The following is a 15736-nucleotide window of genomic DNA, read 5'->3' as shown; positions in this document are numbered from 1 at the left end:
GAAACTTCACAACAGTAGCTGACTTTGATAACAGAGGAGAAATTGGCACTTACAATGCAGTATTGGGCATAAATTTAATGAAATCAACATGATAGAATGTATCACCACAGAGTTCAATAAAGGGTTGCAATAGGAAAGTCTCAGATAGCGAAGAAATAGAATGTATCAACGATCTGCTGAAGCTGACGCTTCCAGTTCTTTGCTCCCTCGGCCTCTCCCCTTCTGCTTCCTGACGCAGCAGTAATTCATGTTTGGAAATAAACTGAAAATTAACATTTATTCCTTAAGAAGATTTGACTGACCTCTGCTGAGCTGTATTCTAAAGCATCAATGTGCAAAAAAACATTTATTTGCACTATCTGCACAAAGTTTGCAAACCTTTTTTTTTTTAAAGATTTTTTTGAGCCTTTTGTGCCTTTATTAGATAGAGGAGGACAGTGGATAGATCCAGAAACAGGGATGAGAGTGGGGAGAGACACGCAGCAAAGGGTCACAGGCTGGACTCGAACCGCCCGAGCACATGGGATGCATCCCAAACCACTGGATCATCTGTCTCTACTACTACTTGCCTAGTTTGAGTACACTCTAAGGAAACTTGTAGGCCTTATGAAAGATAAAATTATGTCATCTCAAGGCTTTCTTTAGAAGAAACAAGTTACCTTGTGGCAGAAAGCCAAGAAAGAGCAGGGAACTCATAATAACGAGAAGTGGATGTGATTGCATTGTCCATATTGCTCTTTTCATGATTTTTTTTTTTTTTTACCGTAAGGGAGAAACAACATTTTCAGCTTTAAATTTTGGGGATTTTGTAGTCAGGTGTGTCAATATTTCTCCCTCAGGTGACTGAGAGTCTTTGTTGTGTTTTTATCTTTCAGGAGCAGAAGGGTAATGATGAGACTGACATGCAGGTGCTGAGATCTCACACAGAGATGCTGTGTGACACCCTACGAGACATTGCTCAGGTAAAAAAAAAAAAAAAAAAGAGATATAAACTCAGTGTAACATCTTAAAGACAGGAGGGTTTTATTTATTTTTTGCTTTTATTCCAGACGGTTTGTATAGATGGAGAGGCGTCATCTGAAGCAGACCAGGACAACTCTGGTTCTGCACTGCTAGCATTGATCTGCAGCTCCTCCCCCTGTGGCTCCCCTTCTCCTCGGCGGTCCTCCTCCCCTTCTCGGCCCTCCTCCTCGATGGCCCCTGTCTCTGATGCTGCCCTGTGTGCTCTGCGCTCTGCAGTCACAAATAAGACTCTCCAGCTGCAGGTGACATGTCATTTATTTTACTCTCTAAAGGATAGATTATCACACACTGAGCTCCTGGAGCAGGCTGAGTGTATGCATTCATTTCAGCATTTTTCTTAGATGTGAAGTTAAATACATATGAAGATAATGCAAGCTTTGAGTCTGTCTGAAATTTTGGCTTATTTGCTCCAATATTTTCCTCTTTTTTTTTTTTTGCTTGATTTGAAACCAAAAGGCGGTTAATTTAATTACATTTTAATTCAGCGGTCCATTAAAAAAATTTTTCACAATTTTAAAGGGCTGGGAGCTGAAATCTGAGATATGATTAGTGATCAGTGATTAAACCAGCGTGAACAAAAGTGCAGTTATCATCAGCAGGCAGATATATTTCAGCAAAATGTGCATCAAAGCTGGCCTGTCTTCCAGAGAAACAGAACAAGTTGTATTTTTTGTTGAAGTGATGTGGCTTACTCAGCCCTTCCATTCGTCAAATAAACTAAAGGACCTGCAGGATGTTGGCTGAGGGTGATGATGCTAAATAAAGCCCCACACACGGAAAAATTCTAAAATGATCAAAAGCAGACGGAGGGGAGTATGCCTGTAAATACAGAAACATTGTTTTGCATCGTCTGTCCAGGATGACTGGATGTACAACACAGAGGCGGGAAGTCAGGAAGGCGACAGAATTTGTAAAAAATGAAAACTTTAAATATCACAATGACACAAGTATTCAAACCCATTACAAAAACATTTAAAATTTAACTCAGATACCTTCCATTTCTCTGGATCCCTACTGTGATGTTCTACACCTTGATTGGCGTCCACTTGTGGTAAGCTAAATTGGCTAGACATGATTTGGAAAGGCAAACACCTCTCTGTAGAAGGCCTCACAGCTGACATGCATATCAGAGCAAAAAAATGCAATGAAGAAAGTATATCTTAAGCCCAGATTGGTGGAGGGCTGCAGTGATGGTTATTCTTCTAGAGCTTTGTCCCATTTCCACACAAGATCTCTGAAGCTCAGAGTGACAGTCAGGTTCTTGGTTACCTCTCTTACTAAGGCCCTGATTGCTTAGTTTGGCCAGGCAAATAGCTCTTGGAAGAATTGCAGTTGTGCCAAACTACTTCTACATGTGAAAAGTTCAGAGACAGGATTGGTTTTGTTTCTGCTCAGCTGTGAGGTGAGCTATAGAGAGGTGTATGCCTTTCCAAATCATGTCCAATTAATTTTATTTACCACATTTGAGGACCAATCTAGGTGTAGAAACATTCCAGCAATGATTGAGAGAAATGGGATGCACCTAAGTAAAATTTCAAGTGCTTTTGTAAAGGGTCTGAATACTTTGTCAATGTGATATTTCAGGGTTTTTTTTTTTTGGTATTCTAATATATTTGCAAAAATGTTCACTTTGACAAAAACTTATTTTTTCAACTGTAGCATCAGTCTGCAACATAAGAAAAATGATAAAAGTGAAGGGGGTCTGAATGCTTTCTGAATGCACTGTCGAGACGGAAAACCAGACACGCTTTCATTTACATGCATTTACTGGGAGAACATAAACTCCACACAGAGGAGACCTGTCTGGATGACATTTCAACCAGGAACTTTTTTGTTGTATGGCAACAACGCTAACTTCTGCACCACTATACAGCCCTGATTATGATATTTTGCCAGTGCATTGTTTTGGAAATGCATTTATTCAGTATTTATGTGATTCCACTTATGTCTGCAGGATGTTCGGGGGCGTCTTCTCTCCACCCAGTCATCACTTCAGCAGTTGCGAAAGCAGCATTCAGAAACGGAGGTGGCCAAAAGAGATGCAGAGCAGCGAAACCAAGCTCTGCAGAGAGAGAGGGACACTGCTTTGAGGGAGAGGGAGACCGCACAGAGAGAAAAGGAGCGCCTCAGGCAGGAGAGAGATGCACTGGCCAGGTTCATGCACCCCTAATGACCTCTTACTGTCGGGTTCAAATCTCTGGATTCTGTTGTGAATTTAACTATGTCTTAATTCTCCTTCAAACCTTTCAGTGAGAGGGCAAGCTTGGAGAAGACAGTGCAGGCAGCACAGAGCAGCAGTCAGATGCTACAGTTGGACTGTGAGAAGCTTCAGCTGGCCGTGGCGTCCACACAGCGAGAGCGAGATCATGAGAGGGAGCAGAAGGAAGCGGCCATTCAAGAGAGAGACCGGGCCAAGGCTGAGACTCAGAGGATGTAAGTAATCTAATTTCTGGTGATTAGGTGAACGTGATGTGGATGCTAATCCACACAGACTCGTGCAGCAGACACAAAGTGCCCCTGACCTACTTAACTGACATGACCCCAAACATTGGGGAACGGATCGCATGTAAACCTTTTATCCGATGCACGATAGATAAGGTGACAACCAACAACACAATGACAATTTGTACCACTAGTCCGAAAAGTCAGCTGAGTTTTTTTTAGAAGGATTACAATATTTTCCTTTACTGAACTGTGTGTTCAGTCGCTATTAGAGAATAAAATATATAAAAAGACTTGTCTAATAGAAAAAACAGACTTAATAAGAAATAGAAAATATAAATTATCAAGAAGGCAAAAGTGCAATACTGAACAGATTTAACAGCTTTAACCTGCAAACTGTTTGACTTCATCAGGATGCTGTAATGACTTATTAGCTATTTTAGTATTTGTGTTTTTATTGTTGCCACAGACAGAAGCTGTGGGACCAGAGCGAGAGTCGAGCATCTGCGCAGCGTGGGGAACTGTCTGTAGTGAGAGAGACTCACCAGCAGGGAGAAGTGGAGAGGCAGCTGCTGGAGGGGGAGAAAGCCCATCTTTCTGAAGTTCTAACTCGGGTTAGAGAAGTCAACTTTTGATTGTTTTCTGTGTTTTTTTGTGTTTAGCTTGTGTGTCTTACTTTTATATGACTCTGTTTTCTTTCCAGGTTGAGAGCCGTAATGCAGAACTCTCCCTCCAGCTAAACAAGCTGCTGTCTGAGGATGCAGCTCTCAGAGACTCTCTAGCGAAGATGGGAAGTCTAAATGAAGGCCTGGTTCAGGACAAAGCTGACCTTAACACCTACATCCTTCAGGTAAATTATTTTAGGAATGTATTTGACCTCTTAAAGGGTCAACAGTCCATCTAACTTGTAGAACAGCATTCTAATTTAAGTTTCTTTTTTTTTACCTTTGCTGAGCGGTCACAACTAAAGGTGGAGCAAAAACCTGAAGTCAACTTCATCCTGGCTTTTACCTTTATTATCCCAAGAAAATTAGAACTGCAGCAGGCATCATGGCTCAATAGACATGTAAAAACAACTTCAGAAGTCTAAATATAGCCAAAAGTTTCACAGCTCAACTGAAAACAAGTGTACTCAAACCACACTGAGCCAGAGGCTGAAACAGTTCAGACACAGCACAGAAAAGGGCTTTAAATCAAATAATGTGGGAAGGAAATACTAATAGATTATCTAAATAAGGTACTGTAGATATAAGAAGAATAAATAATCGATAAATGGTAAAGGTCTAGGATCTTAAAACTATAATTAAAAAATCTTTATCAACCAGATACACAAATAGTACACATTAAAAAAAAACAGCAAATATATTCTGCCAAGTAAGTCAATGGCAACAGGGATGAAAAAAAAAAAAAAGCTTTGGAACATTTTCTGATCCAGGCCAGTGCCTGGCAACGAGCAGCCTGTGGGCAATATGTTGATTTACACCTCACTCCTGAAGTCAATTTCAAATATCAAGAAATTGTGATCATTTAAAAACAAGGGTTAACATGGGGCGACTGTGGCTCAGTAGGTAGAGTTGGTTGTCTCGCAAATGGAAGGTTGTGGTTTCGATCTCCAGCTCCTGTAGTCACATGTCATTGTATCCTTTGGCAAGGCATTTAACCCCAATATGCCCCTGCTGCCTTATTGGTGGTGTGTAAATGGGTATGAATGCATTTGAATGGGATTAGTTAATACTGATGACCTATTCTCCATAGCAATCTGCCATCGGTGTGTGAATTAGGACTGAGCAATTTGCAAAAATAACCTAATTACTATTTTTTTTCCTGATACTGAAATTGCAGTGTAATATACAATTGTTATCAGGTTACTCAACTTGTGCATTTTTCAGCAAATTTAAGCGATAAATGAATTCCTATTATAACCTACATTCAGTCAGGAACACTCATCATACATTTTACCGTTTCATTGCAAAATGGGTACACAGTTTTACTTGGCAGAGAAGGCTCTGCTCTAAAGAAGCTCCCTGGGTTAGTCAAGCAGCGTGCTTTGACTTTCCAGGAAGCACAGTTCTAGAAACCTCTATATGGATGGACACATAAATGACAATGTGTATTGAAAAAAAAAAAAAAGAAATTATTTCAGAAGCAATTTATGTATAGTAGCATGAATCTGAATATGAGGATGCAACAAGCTTTATGCTATAAAGGAGGTGGCTGGGGTGGGGGAGGTAAAGCTTGTAAAACTGCTGCAAAATATGAATGTATTAAACTGCTATTTTGACATATTTCAAGTTAAAGAAATACTGCAACTTCTATGATTTGTAAATTGCAGCAGGGCATTTTGTGATTTAATCTAATTTGTGATTAATTGCCCAGCCCTACTGTGAATGTTGAGTGAGTGACGTAAAAGGGTATGAACGGGTAGGTGGGGCCAGCGATGTAAAAGCGCTATAGATTCTTATATCCATTTACCATTTCTTCCATGAAATCTATCATGAAACCATGAGAAATAGAATTGTTTCTGTAGTTCTCTTTTATCACAGGTATATTCTAGGTTCTTTTCAAGAAGTGGAAGATATCAATTGCTGTAACTGTTGCTGTAAAAATCTTTTATATGCCTAAGTAAATGTCATTGTACAAAAAAATTGATGTTAATACAATAAATGAATGTTAATGTTGTTTATTGCGTTGCAGAAGTAGTGTTTTTTTATTGTCTGATTTTAGAAATATAAATTTTGGTGTAATGAATAGTGATGAAAGCAGTATGTTTATTAATCTTGTTAAAGGTGCATTCTGTAACTTAGCATGGTAGCATTTAGTGGAACAAATTTGGAAAAAGTGGAACATAATATATATAACCAGGCCTATCCTGGTAACCAGACCTAGAGTTTTATCACCTGGATATAAAAAATCATTTTACTTTTATTAACTAGGTATAATCATTTTATTCATACATAGGAAGGGTCCCCTCAGGGGAGTCCGTCATCTCACATTTCTGCACCTTGCATGTTTCTACAGTACCACAGACAAATAACAGAAAACATTTTTTTTTTTAATTCTACTGGTTCCCACATTTACCACAACAAGTGAGCATCACAGTCTAGAATCTGTTTGATGTTGCTAATATCCAAAATTTTACACACTGCAACTTTAGATTTTAAGTAATTATAATATCCCTTACTTAAGTGTCTCTTCCTGTAACTCTTTAAATGCCTTTAAGCTGGAAGAAGAGAAGGCCCTCCTTCAGATCCAGAGACGGGAGGCCGAGCAGGAGAAGCTAACCATCAGAGATGAGCTGGTGCGGCTGGAGCAGGAACGGATGGAGCTGGATTCTGCTCGCATTTCTCTGCACAGCTCACTGCAGGACTCTGAGCAGAGAAGGACCAGGATTGAAGAAGAGATGCAGAGTCTCAGGACTGACAGACTGAAACTGCAGGAGCAGGTCACACAGGTGCATTACTGATTATGAAATAAAATAGGGGTTAAGTAGTAATAAAAACACTTCACCAAAGGTATGGTGCTGTATCTTATATATATTTTTTTAGCTTTTTAGATTTAATGTATAAACAGTGAACTGTGACATCTTATTGAGAAGAATTTTTGAGTGTTAATTTGTGTTCAGATTTAATAATTTTCTCCGCATGTTTCTTTTCTGCTCTGGGTGACAGCTTTGTGCTGAGGTGACTGCTCTGGGAGCAGAGTTAAGTTTTGCCCGAGGAGAGGGCCAGCGGAGCGAGGTGGCCTTAGAAGAAGCTGGCCGCAGTCGTTCAGAGCTGGCCCGTGACAAAGCAGCTCTGGTGGTCCAGCTGACGGCGTCGGAGCGAGACAATACCGTACTGTCAGAGGAACTGGCTGCTTTCAGGTATGTGTTGTCACTTATTAGTGACAATTAACTGTAACGTGAGTTTGTGTGTGAAACTTGTGTTTGTACCCCTGCAGATCAGAGCGAGAGTCCCTTGAGACCAGTCTCTTTGAGGTGCAGCAGCAGCTTGTGCAGGTGGAGTCTCGTAGAGAGCAGTTGGAAGCCGAGAACCAAAACCTTCGAGTACGCTGTGAGACTATAGCAGGTAAGTGAAAGGAGGCAGGTGGTGGAAGGAAAACAAACAAAGAGGGAAGAGGAGTACGTGCTGAAAGGAATATAAATTAGCAAATGAGAGAAACAACTGGAGGCTCAGGTGAATGATAGGATAATGGGAAAGGCATCAACATGACACAAAGAGAACCTAATATTTGATCAATGTTTCTCTTCCTGATGTTTTCACTGATGGGATTTCCAGTTGAACTGCGGCGAGTTCGTTCAGATGAGGAGAATCTTTTGGCTCAGGCTGAGAGGGAGAAACAGGCTTTGACTCAAGCTCTAAACACTGCACAGCTGGAGGCCCAGCAGGCTTTACGCAAGGCCATCTCCGAACATCAGGAGGAGGTGGAGCGGCTGGTCTCAGAAAAGGTCTCTAGACTAAGTGGCTCAGTGTTAAACCTAGTTCTCTTTTCACTGATAATGTTGTTGATCCTGATGACTTGTTAATCCACGTCTTGGCTCTTTCCTGCTCCATTTCTTCACAGGACATCATACAGCACAGCCTGCTATTGGAGCATGAGGGGACAGTGAGGAAGCTGAGGCAGGAGGCAGACGATCAGCTCCGCAGAGCAGAGAGAGAACGAGAAGAGCTGCAAGATGAATTGAGGAGCCTCCAGCATGACAGAGATCACAGTCTGCTGCAGGCAGAGACAGAGAAACAACAGGTTGGATCTGGGTTCATGCCTCTTGGATGGATTTTTTATAAAATAAGTCAAAATTAAATTAGCAAAATACAAGTATAAACACTTTTTTTTGGGATGCTGCAAGCCTTTGTTAACATCAGCGAGAAACCTTTTCTCGGCGTAAAATACGTCCCCAAAGTACAGTTAGTGTGATCCAGCTCTGATACATCTGTTGTACATTCTGCCTCTTTGTTAAGCAGACATTGTGTCTCTTCCCAGGCGCTCTCTCTGAAGGAGGCAGAGAAGGCAGCGTTGTGTGATAGAGTATCCTCCCTGCAGGCTGAGCTGTCAGCTGCAGCTCTGGAGGTCGAGCGGATGACCAGAGAAGCAGCACATTTCAAAGAGCAAGAGCAGGTGATGGGACTTCCTGCCTGGATTTATCTTCTGCTTTGGGTTTGTCTTTTGATGTATCTGACACAAATCCATGAGGAGGATTTTCTAAATGGGATTTCTGTTTTTGTATTTGTGCAGATCAGAGCTGATGCTCAGACCAGCGAGCTGCAGGAGCTTCGCTCTCAGCTGGAGGATGCAGCGTCTCTTCATGAGAGGGAACTTCAGAGTCTACGGGAGAAGTGCAGCGATCTTCAGTCACATTCTGATGTCACTCTCAAAGAGGTAGGAGATGATATAGAAATCAGACAGCACAAATCCCTCAACACTTCATATGAGAGGAAAATCTGTCCCGATAATCTTTAGACCCATCAAAGTAATCAGGCCTTTGCTGGCTTTGATTGAAAAGGGGAAATCAGGCCCAAAATTGACTGAGTTATCTTGTGTGCACCAGGATTTAGCAAAACCACTGTCCTGCCTTTAAAAACACATAGGGGCTGGTTGATGTGCACTATACTGATGAGACATGTGGTATGCTTCAAGGTGTTCACTTTTATATTATTTTTGTTTATTTCATCTTAATCTTACCAGGAATATTCTATTTAGATACATAATCTCTTTTACATGAGACATAAAACAATAAAATAGTAGCTTTAAGTAACAATGTTGAACTAGACAGTAGTTAGTGCTGTTGCCTCACAGTAAGGAGGGTCCTGGTTTGAATCCTGGTCAAAAGGAGCTAAAGTTTGCATGATCTCTCTCTTTGTATGCACAAGCTTCTTGGGCTTCTTCCCACGGATCAAAAAACATGTTCATAAGGTTAATTGATGGCTCTGAAATTGCCCGGAGGTGTGAGTGTGAGCATGACTGGTTGTCTGTATTTAAATGTTTGCCCAGTCCAGGGTGTACCCAGCGATCAACCCCTTGTGTCTTACAGGATGAGTGGCATAGATACCTTTATCTATACCTATACCTGCTATAGATGGATGGATGGAAGTAACACACTTTGAGTAATATAAATTGAGAAACAAATGGATGTGTTTTAAGGCTGTCTGAACAGCAGTACAATCAAGTGCTTTGGTAGATGACTTTACTCAGAGGTTGAGCTTGTTCAGACATTTTTCCAGGGGTCCTCTGTTTAGAAGGATTGATGGCTGGAAGAAGAGAAGCAATAAAGTTTGTTGGAAACTTGCATCATTTGTCCAAAAAGCGACAAGAGCAAACCTCTCTGTGAAAAATGTGTTAAGATGTTCTTGGAGCAAGCAAATAGAAAACAGACATTGCTGGTGGGTGTGTTGAGTTAATTCGCAACATTTGTGCTCTGTTTGTTTACATCATGTTGTACCACCCATGATTCTCCCTCCAGCTGGACCAATGCAGAGCTTCTCTCTCCGCTAATGAGGACAGCCGAGACCAGCTGAGGAGGGAGGTGTCGGACATCGAGCGACGTCTGAGCCAAAGTCAGGAAGCAGCTGACAAGTACAGGAGAGAGGGGATGGACCTTCGTCGCAGCCTGGACGACGTCACTAGAGAGAGAGACGCTTTCAGCCAATCAAACAGCCAGCTGAGAGACAGTCTGAGAGGTGCAGAGTCAGAGAGGATCAGGTACAACTATTATTAGATTAAAAAAGAAACCTCAGTAAATGGGGTAGAACTTGTGTAAGGAAGCATAGTCATATCTTTTTCGTAGTCTCTGAGTGTTTGTGCTTTTTTAGTCTGAAACGACAGTGCGAGGAAAAGGAGCAGAGACTCACTGTGCTGGAGGAGAACTTCTCATCTGTTCAGAAAGAGGCGATGGAGTTGCGGAGCTGCCTGAGAGAGGTCGAAAAGTCACGACTGGAAGCTCGAAGAGAACTCCAGGAGCTCCGCAGACAGGTGAGACATGCTGGCAGCCCTCCTCCTCACCTCTGTGATGCTAGAGAGAGGCATGACATCCAGAAGTCTCATTGAGTAGTTTTCAGTAATTCCCTCACAGAGTGACTGTGTTGTGTGTTTCTTCGCTCCAGCTGAAGGTTCTGGATGGAGAGAAGGAGCAGAGAGCTTTGGAGGTAGCAGAACTACAGGCTCGCCTGACCCTGGAGGAGCAAAGAGAGGAGGAGAGAGGGAAAGACATCATCAGTCTTAAACAGAAGTTAACTGAAGCTGAAACAGCTCGAGATTCCCTCAAGAGAGAGGTGAGCATGGATGAGAGTGTAAAGAAAACAAACAGACTTACAGGAATTTCTGGTCTGATCTTTTTTTTTCAATTTTTTCTTTGTAGCTTGCTATGTCAGTGAAGCGGCTAGAGGAGTCTGAGACAGGCTGGCGGGAGTGCGAGAGAGAACTGAGCGCTCAGCTGCAGGAGGCGCGTGGCTGCGAGAAGAAGCTGCAGGATGAGGCAAAGAATCTGGCCCTGCGCACTCAAGCTGCTCAAGATGCTGCTGCTCAGTCCAGCCTGCAGCTGAGTGAGGCTCAAGGCCGCTTAGCCGCCACGGAGGCCGAGCTGACCCGAGCCGAGGCCGGAAGGAGGGACCTGGAGTTTCGGCTGAGCAGTATTCAGTCTGCGCTGACGCGGACACTTGGCATCGGAGCAGGGGGGAGAGGAGGCCGGGGGAGGAGCCCAGGGGGGAGCTGCACATCACCAGCCACTATTTCACGCCACCATAGCATCTCACCCCTGCGCTCCTCACTGTCACCCCCTAAAGGTAATAAACATGCAGCTTTATTTCTACAGCATGAGATTTACAAACATAAAAAGTAGAGTGCTGTATTTAATGTAGATCAAAACTAAATGTGATAAAAACTTGACTTAAAAATGAGTTTTTTGGAAAATTGTGTTCCCATTTCAAACTTTGTGCCAGCAACACATTTGTAAAAATGTTAGATGTCATGACTGATTTCTGTCATTTGTAGCTAAAATTTTCAGTGAGTGACAAGATGGGGCTGTAGGGAGACTAATTCAGCACCCACTCTTTTAATATGGAGCCATGCTGTTGCAATTTGTGCAGGATGATTCATCAGCACAAAGTGAAATAATTCACTAATTTTTTGTTTTAATGTTGAAAATCAAAAATCCACTTTCTGAAAATATTAGAATATCACAATTAATCAGCCCAAAACAGGATTTTTAATACAGAAATGTTGACCTTTTGGAAAATTATGTTCATTTATACACTTAGGAAATGGTTTATGCTCCTTTTGCACCAATTACTCTATGTGGCATGACATGGAGCTATTCAGTCTGTGGCACTGCTGGGGTGTTATGAAGGTTGCTCTGATAGCAGCCTTCAGCTTGTGTATTGTTGAGTCTGGTGTCTCTCATCTTCCTCTTGACATTTTCCCCTATGGGGTTCAGGTCAGACCAGTTGGCTGGCCAATCAAGCACATTAACACCATGGTCAGCAAACCAGTTTCTGGTAGTTTTGGCTTCACTTTGGTCAGATGCCAAGTCCTGCTGGAAAGGGAAATCTGAATCTCCTTAAAGCTTTTCAGCAGGTGAAGATATGAAGTGCTTCAAAATCTCCTAGTAGACGGCTGACAGCATTGACTTTGGACTTGATAAAGCACAGTGGACCAGCAGCAGCAGATGAAATGGCACCCACATCCATCACTGACTTTGGAAAATGAAAATGCTGGACTTCAAGCACCTTGGCCTCTTGGATCTTCCTTCAGACTCTGGGACTTTTCCAAATGAGATGCAAAATTTACTTTCATTTTCATTCTTTGGACCACAGAGCAACAGTCCAGATATTTTTCTCCTTGAACCAGGTGAGACACTGATAACTCATTCTGTGTTTCAGGAGTTGCTTAAAACTAGCAACATGACACTTGTAGTCCATATCCTGTCCGGAGACTGTTGGTCTGCTGACTTCAGCCTCAGTGCACTCCATGTAAAGCTCCCCTAAGTTCTTGAATCTGCTTTGTTTGACAGTCCTCTGAAGGCTGCACTCATCCCTCTTGCTTTGGCACCTTTCCTTACCACACGTTTCCATTCTGGTCAACTTTCCATGAATATGCTCCAATACAGCCTCTGAGACCAGCCTGCCCTTTCAGCAATGACCTTATGTGGCTTACCCTCTTTGTGAAGAGTGTCAGTGATTGTTCTCTGGAAATTTGTCATTTCAGCAATCTTCCCCATGATTTCAGTTGTTTGTACTGAACCAAAGTGACAGAATAAAGGTTCAGAAAACCTTTGCAAATTGGCTGTGAGGTGTAATCTTCAAGATTAGAACAAAAAAAATCTTTAAATATTTTACTTTGTATGAGATTAATCCAGAATTTATGGAAGTTTAACTTTCTGAAGTACATCTGAAGGAAAAATGAACTTTTTCAAAAGCAGAAGTGGATGTGTGCAAAAAACAATCTGTGCAGACGCCAATTAAAAGTACAATGTTAATACAGTATTAGTGGGATTTCTTCTCTCATCTTGGAGATCCCCTAAAATAAGAATATGTTTGCATAAGATTTTTGTAACTCTTAATATTTGGTTTTTGCAGAATTAAGAATGAGCACCCCTGACATCACTTTAAGCTCAGAGGTCATGTCACCTGACAGAGGGAACACACCACTGCCTCTTCCCCAGCCAGAGCTGGACCCTGACACCCTGCGGAGTGACCTCAGAGACTTCCTGCAGGAGCTGCGTGAGGCACAGAGGGAGCGGGTAAAACAAAACAGAGAGCACACAGTAAATATTCATAATGATTCAAGAATTTTTTTTTTCGTTCTTACGGATCAAGTCTTTTTATATTGCTGATTATGAAGGATGATGTTCGGAGGCAACTGGGGGTCGTGCAGAGGGAGCTGGAGGAGCTAACAGGGGAGCGAGACTCTGCTCAGAGTCGTCTCGCTCAGCTTCAAAACACCTTACAGGAAAACCAAGAGGGTATGTCATTGTAGTTCAATTGTCCTTATAGTTTAAGAGCTAAAGTTATCCTAACAAAAAGGCAAATTGATGACAGAGAATTCTTTGATATTTGTGACTTCAGGGAAACGTGGGCTGGATGAGCGTCTGACCACCACTCAGATTCTGCTACAGCAGCAAGAGGAGGCAGTGAGGAGAGGAGATCGGGAGAGGAGGACTCTCACTGACAGGGTCAAGGATTTAGAGCGAGCGCTGCAGACCGCTGAGATGGATAAAAAACACACACAGGTACACACACTATGTGTTTGTATTGTTCCTTTCACAGCAGTGATCACTGAGATGCCATGATCACCATATGGCACCATCAATGACAGAGCAATATTTGGAGTCATGAACTATCAGGAAATGTGATAATAACAGATGCCCAACACTGAGTGTTACATATCCTGTGGTGACTCATGTCAGCTCTCCTTATGTTTGTGTTACGGTGAAAATAATTCACCTTTTGGACAACAGGGTGAGCACCAACGCAATGGCTGAGTGATGTTATTAAAACATGTAGAGTTGTCCCTCTATGCCTGCAGGAGCAGTTAAATAAACAGCGTGCTGCTGAGATGCGTCTGGAGGCGGAGAGGAAACGCCTGCGGGAGGCGCTGGAGGCAGCTGAAGCCCGGGCCACCAGAGTGGAGCTGGGGAGGCGCAGTCTGGAGGGGGAGCTGCAGAGACTCAAACTGAGTCTGGGAGACCGGGAGGCTGAGAGCCAAAGCTCCCAGGAGCGCTGTGAGACTCTGTTGAAAAAGGTAATGAAGGACATTGTACGTTTACATGTACAGTCAAGTCATGCTACAGTTAGAGCTTTATAAGCCATTCAGTTTACAGTTGTATGTCTGACTCCACTAGGTAGGTGATATGCCTCCTTTCATATAGTCACTATAAGATCATCTGCTGGTTTACCTGTTACGTAAAATACCAAACACTTTCTTGACAAGGACACCATCCAACATATTCCCTCCATTCATGCACGTCATATTTCATTGCAGTAACATAAACTGTGTCCCCCTTTCTGTTCCTCTACCCATCACTACATTGATGGCTTTGTCTTGTTTTCCTGGCTTATTTTGTGCATTTTACTGCTCAACCTGCAAGTAAAAGCACAGCTTGGCTGACTAAGAATGGGCAGTAATTTCAGCATCCTAGGGGTATCTCAAAATAGCCACAGCATTGCTTCAATTACCACCAAGAAGACTAGTATTAAGCACATGTTTGTAAGAAATGCATCAAGAACATGATCCCCATCAATCTGATCCTTTATGATTATCCTTTTGAATAACATTTCACATAATACCTCTGAGAAGGGAGGGAAAAGAGCACCTATGAACCATTACAGAGGGAAAAAGAAAAAAAGAGACAAAACTTCATTTCATCTTCCAGCCTAATTTAACTCTGTTAAACAGTGAGGTGTTAAAACAAAGCTGCTACTATAAACTACTCATAGCTTCCCTGTACTAGATGTTCACATTGTTTTTTTTGTTTTTTACACAAAGCATTATTGTTAAAGGATCGAATGAAACATCTGCAGAGATGCATGCTCCTTCAGTCCAAGTGCTTGGTCAGAACTGATTCTTATATAATGTGTGTTTTTTTTTTTTATTTAAATTTTAAAAAGTAAGATGAATTAGGCTAGTTTTGGTCTGATAGAGGTGTATAAAGGCAAGACTGAATGGAATCTTAGTGGCTATATCTCGATGTGAATTAGAGCAACTTCAAGGAGTTGAATTCAGCACGATTTCTGTCAGATTTAAAGTACTGTGCAGAAATTTAAGGCCTGTTTGTGCCAATAATTGAGGCTCAAGTAAGGTGTGTAATGGAGCATAATCTGCCTGAGGGCACCATCGGGTGAAATAGAGGATTGACAAAATCCAGGTCGTTCTCTTGATGTTCTTGCATAATACCAGAGGCATGGTCCATACCTTTGGGGTGGCATTAGAGTTAGCACAGCCTAGGGTACCGCCCAGGTGGGTAGTAGGGTCACCATGAACCCCTTGTTGTCCTGTGGATGTCCTAAGAGCCAGAAAACGGCTGGTGGTCTCTGACAAAAGAAATACCATCAAGCTTGACCTTGGCTGCCACGCTGAATTTCATTTGTATATTGGTATATATTAGTCTCCCTAAAATGATTTTTTAAATATCATCACTTTGATACACCCCTGATTTTACTTTATAAGATTTATTACTAAATCTGATTTCTTTATATAGAGGAAATGAGACATTCCTCACTCTCCAGTTAAATTTCTGTTCAGTAAATGTAGATTAATAATTTATATTTGACACTGACCCAGG

The 15736-nt window shown here is 42.0% G+C and overlaps 1 protein-coding gene across 3 annotated transcripts in view; it reads left to right on the top strand.

Moving 5' to 3' along the window:
• LOC121506249 (rootletin-like) overlaps positions 1-15736 on the top strand; it is a 35562-nt gene that overhangs the window by 9027 nt on the left and 10799 nt on the right. For all 3 annotated transcript variants that reach the window (XM_041781969.1, XM_041781977.1, XM_041781982.1), the window contains 21 exons: positions 876-962; positions 1050-1265; positions 2978-3177; positions 3274-3456; positions 3935-4079; positions 4169-4315; positions 6686-6916; positions 7134-7327; positions 7405-7532; positions 7743-7912; positions 8029-8208; positions 8446-8580; positions 8698-8841; positions 9923-10161; positions 10272-10431; positions 10563-10730; positions 10817-11240; positions 13032-13195; positions 13297-13417; positions 13521-13684; positions 13981-14196. In XM_041781969.1, coding sequence (XP_041637903.1) covers positions 876-962; positions 1050-1265; positions 2978-3177; positions 3274-3456; positions 3935-4079; positions 4169-4315; positions 6686-6916; positions 7134-7327; positions 7405-7532; positions 7743-7912; positions 8029-8208; positions 8446-8580; positions 8698-8841; positions 9923-10161; positions 10272-10431; positions 10563-10730; positions 10817-11240; positions 13032-13195; positions 13297-13417; positions 13521-13684; positions 13981-14196 — 3816 coding nt within the window. The remainder of the gene's footprint in view (positions 1-875; positions 963-1049; positions 1266-2977; positions 3178-3273; positions 3457-3934; positions 4080-4168; positions 4316-6685; positions 6917-7133; positions 7328-7404; positions 7533-7742; positions 7913-8028; positions 8209-8445; positions 8581-8697; positions 8842-9922; positions 10162-10271; positions 10432-10562; positions 10731-10816; positions 11241-13031; positions 13196-13296; positions 13418-13520; positions 13685-13980; positions 14197-15736) is intronic.

Source organism: Cheilinus undulatus, linkage group 3, assembly GCF_018320785.1.
Source record: "Cheilinus undulatus linkage group 3, ASM1832078v1, whole genome shotgun sequence".
In the NCBI taxonomy this organism is placed as follows: domain Eukaryota; kingdom Metazoa; phylum Chordata; class Actinopteri; order Labriformes; family Labridae; genus Cheilinus; species Cheilinus undulatus.
This window is presented reverse-complemented; position numbering and strand designations above follow the sequence as displayed.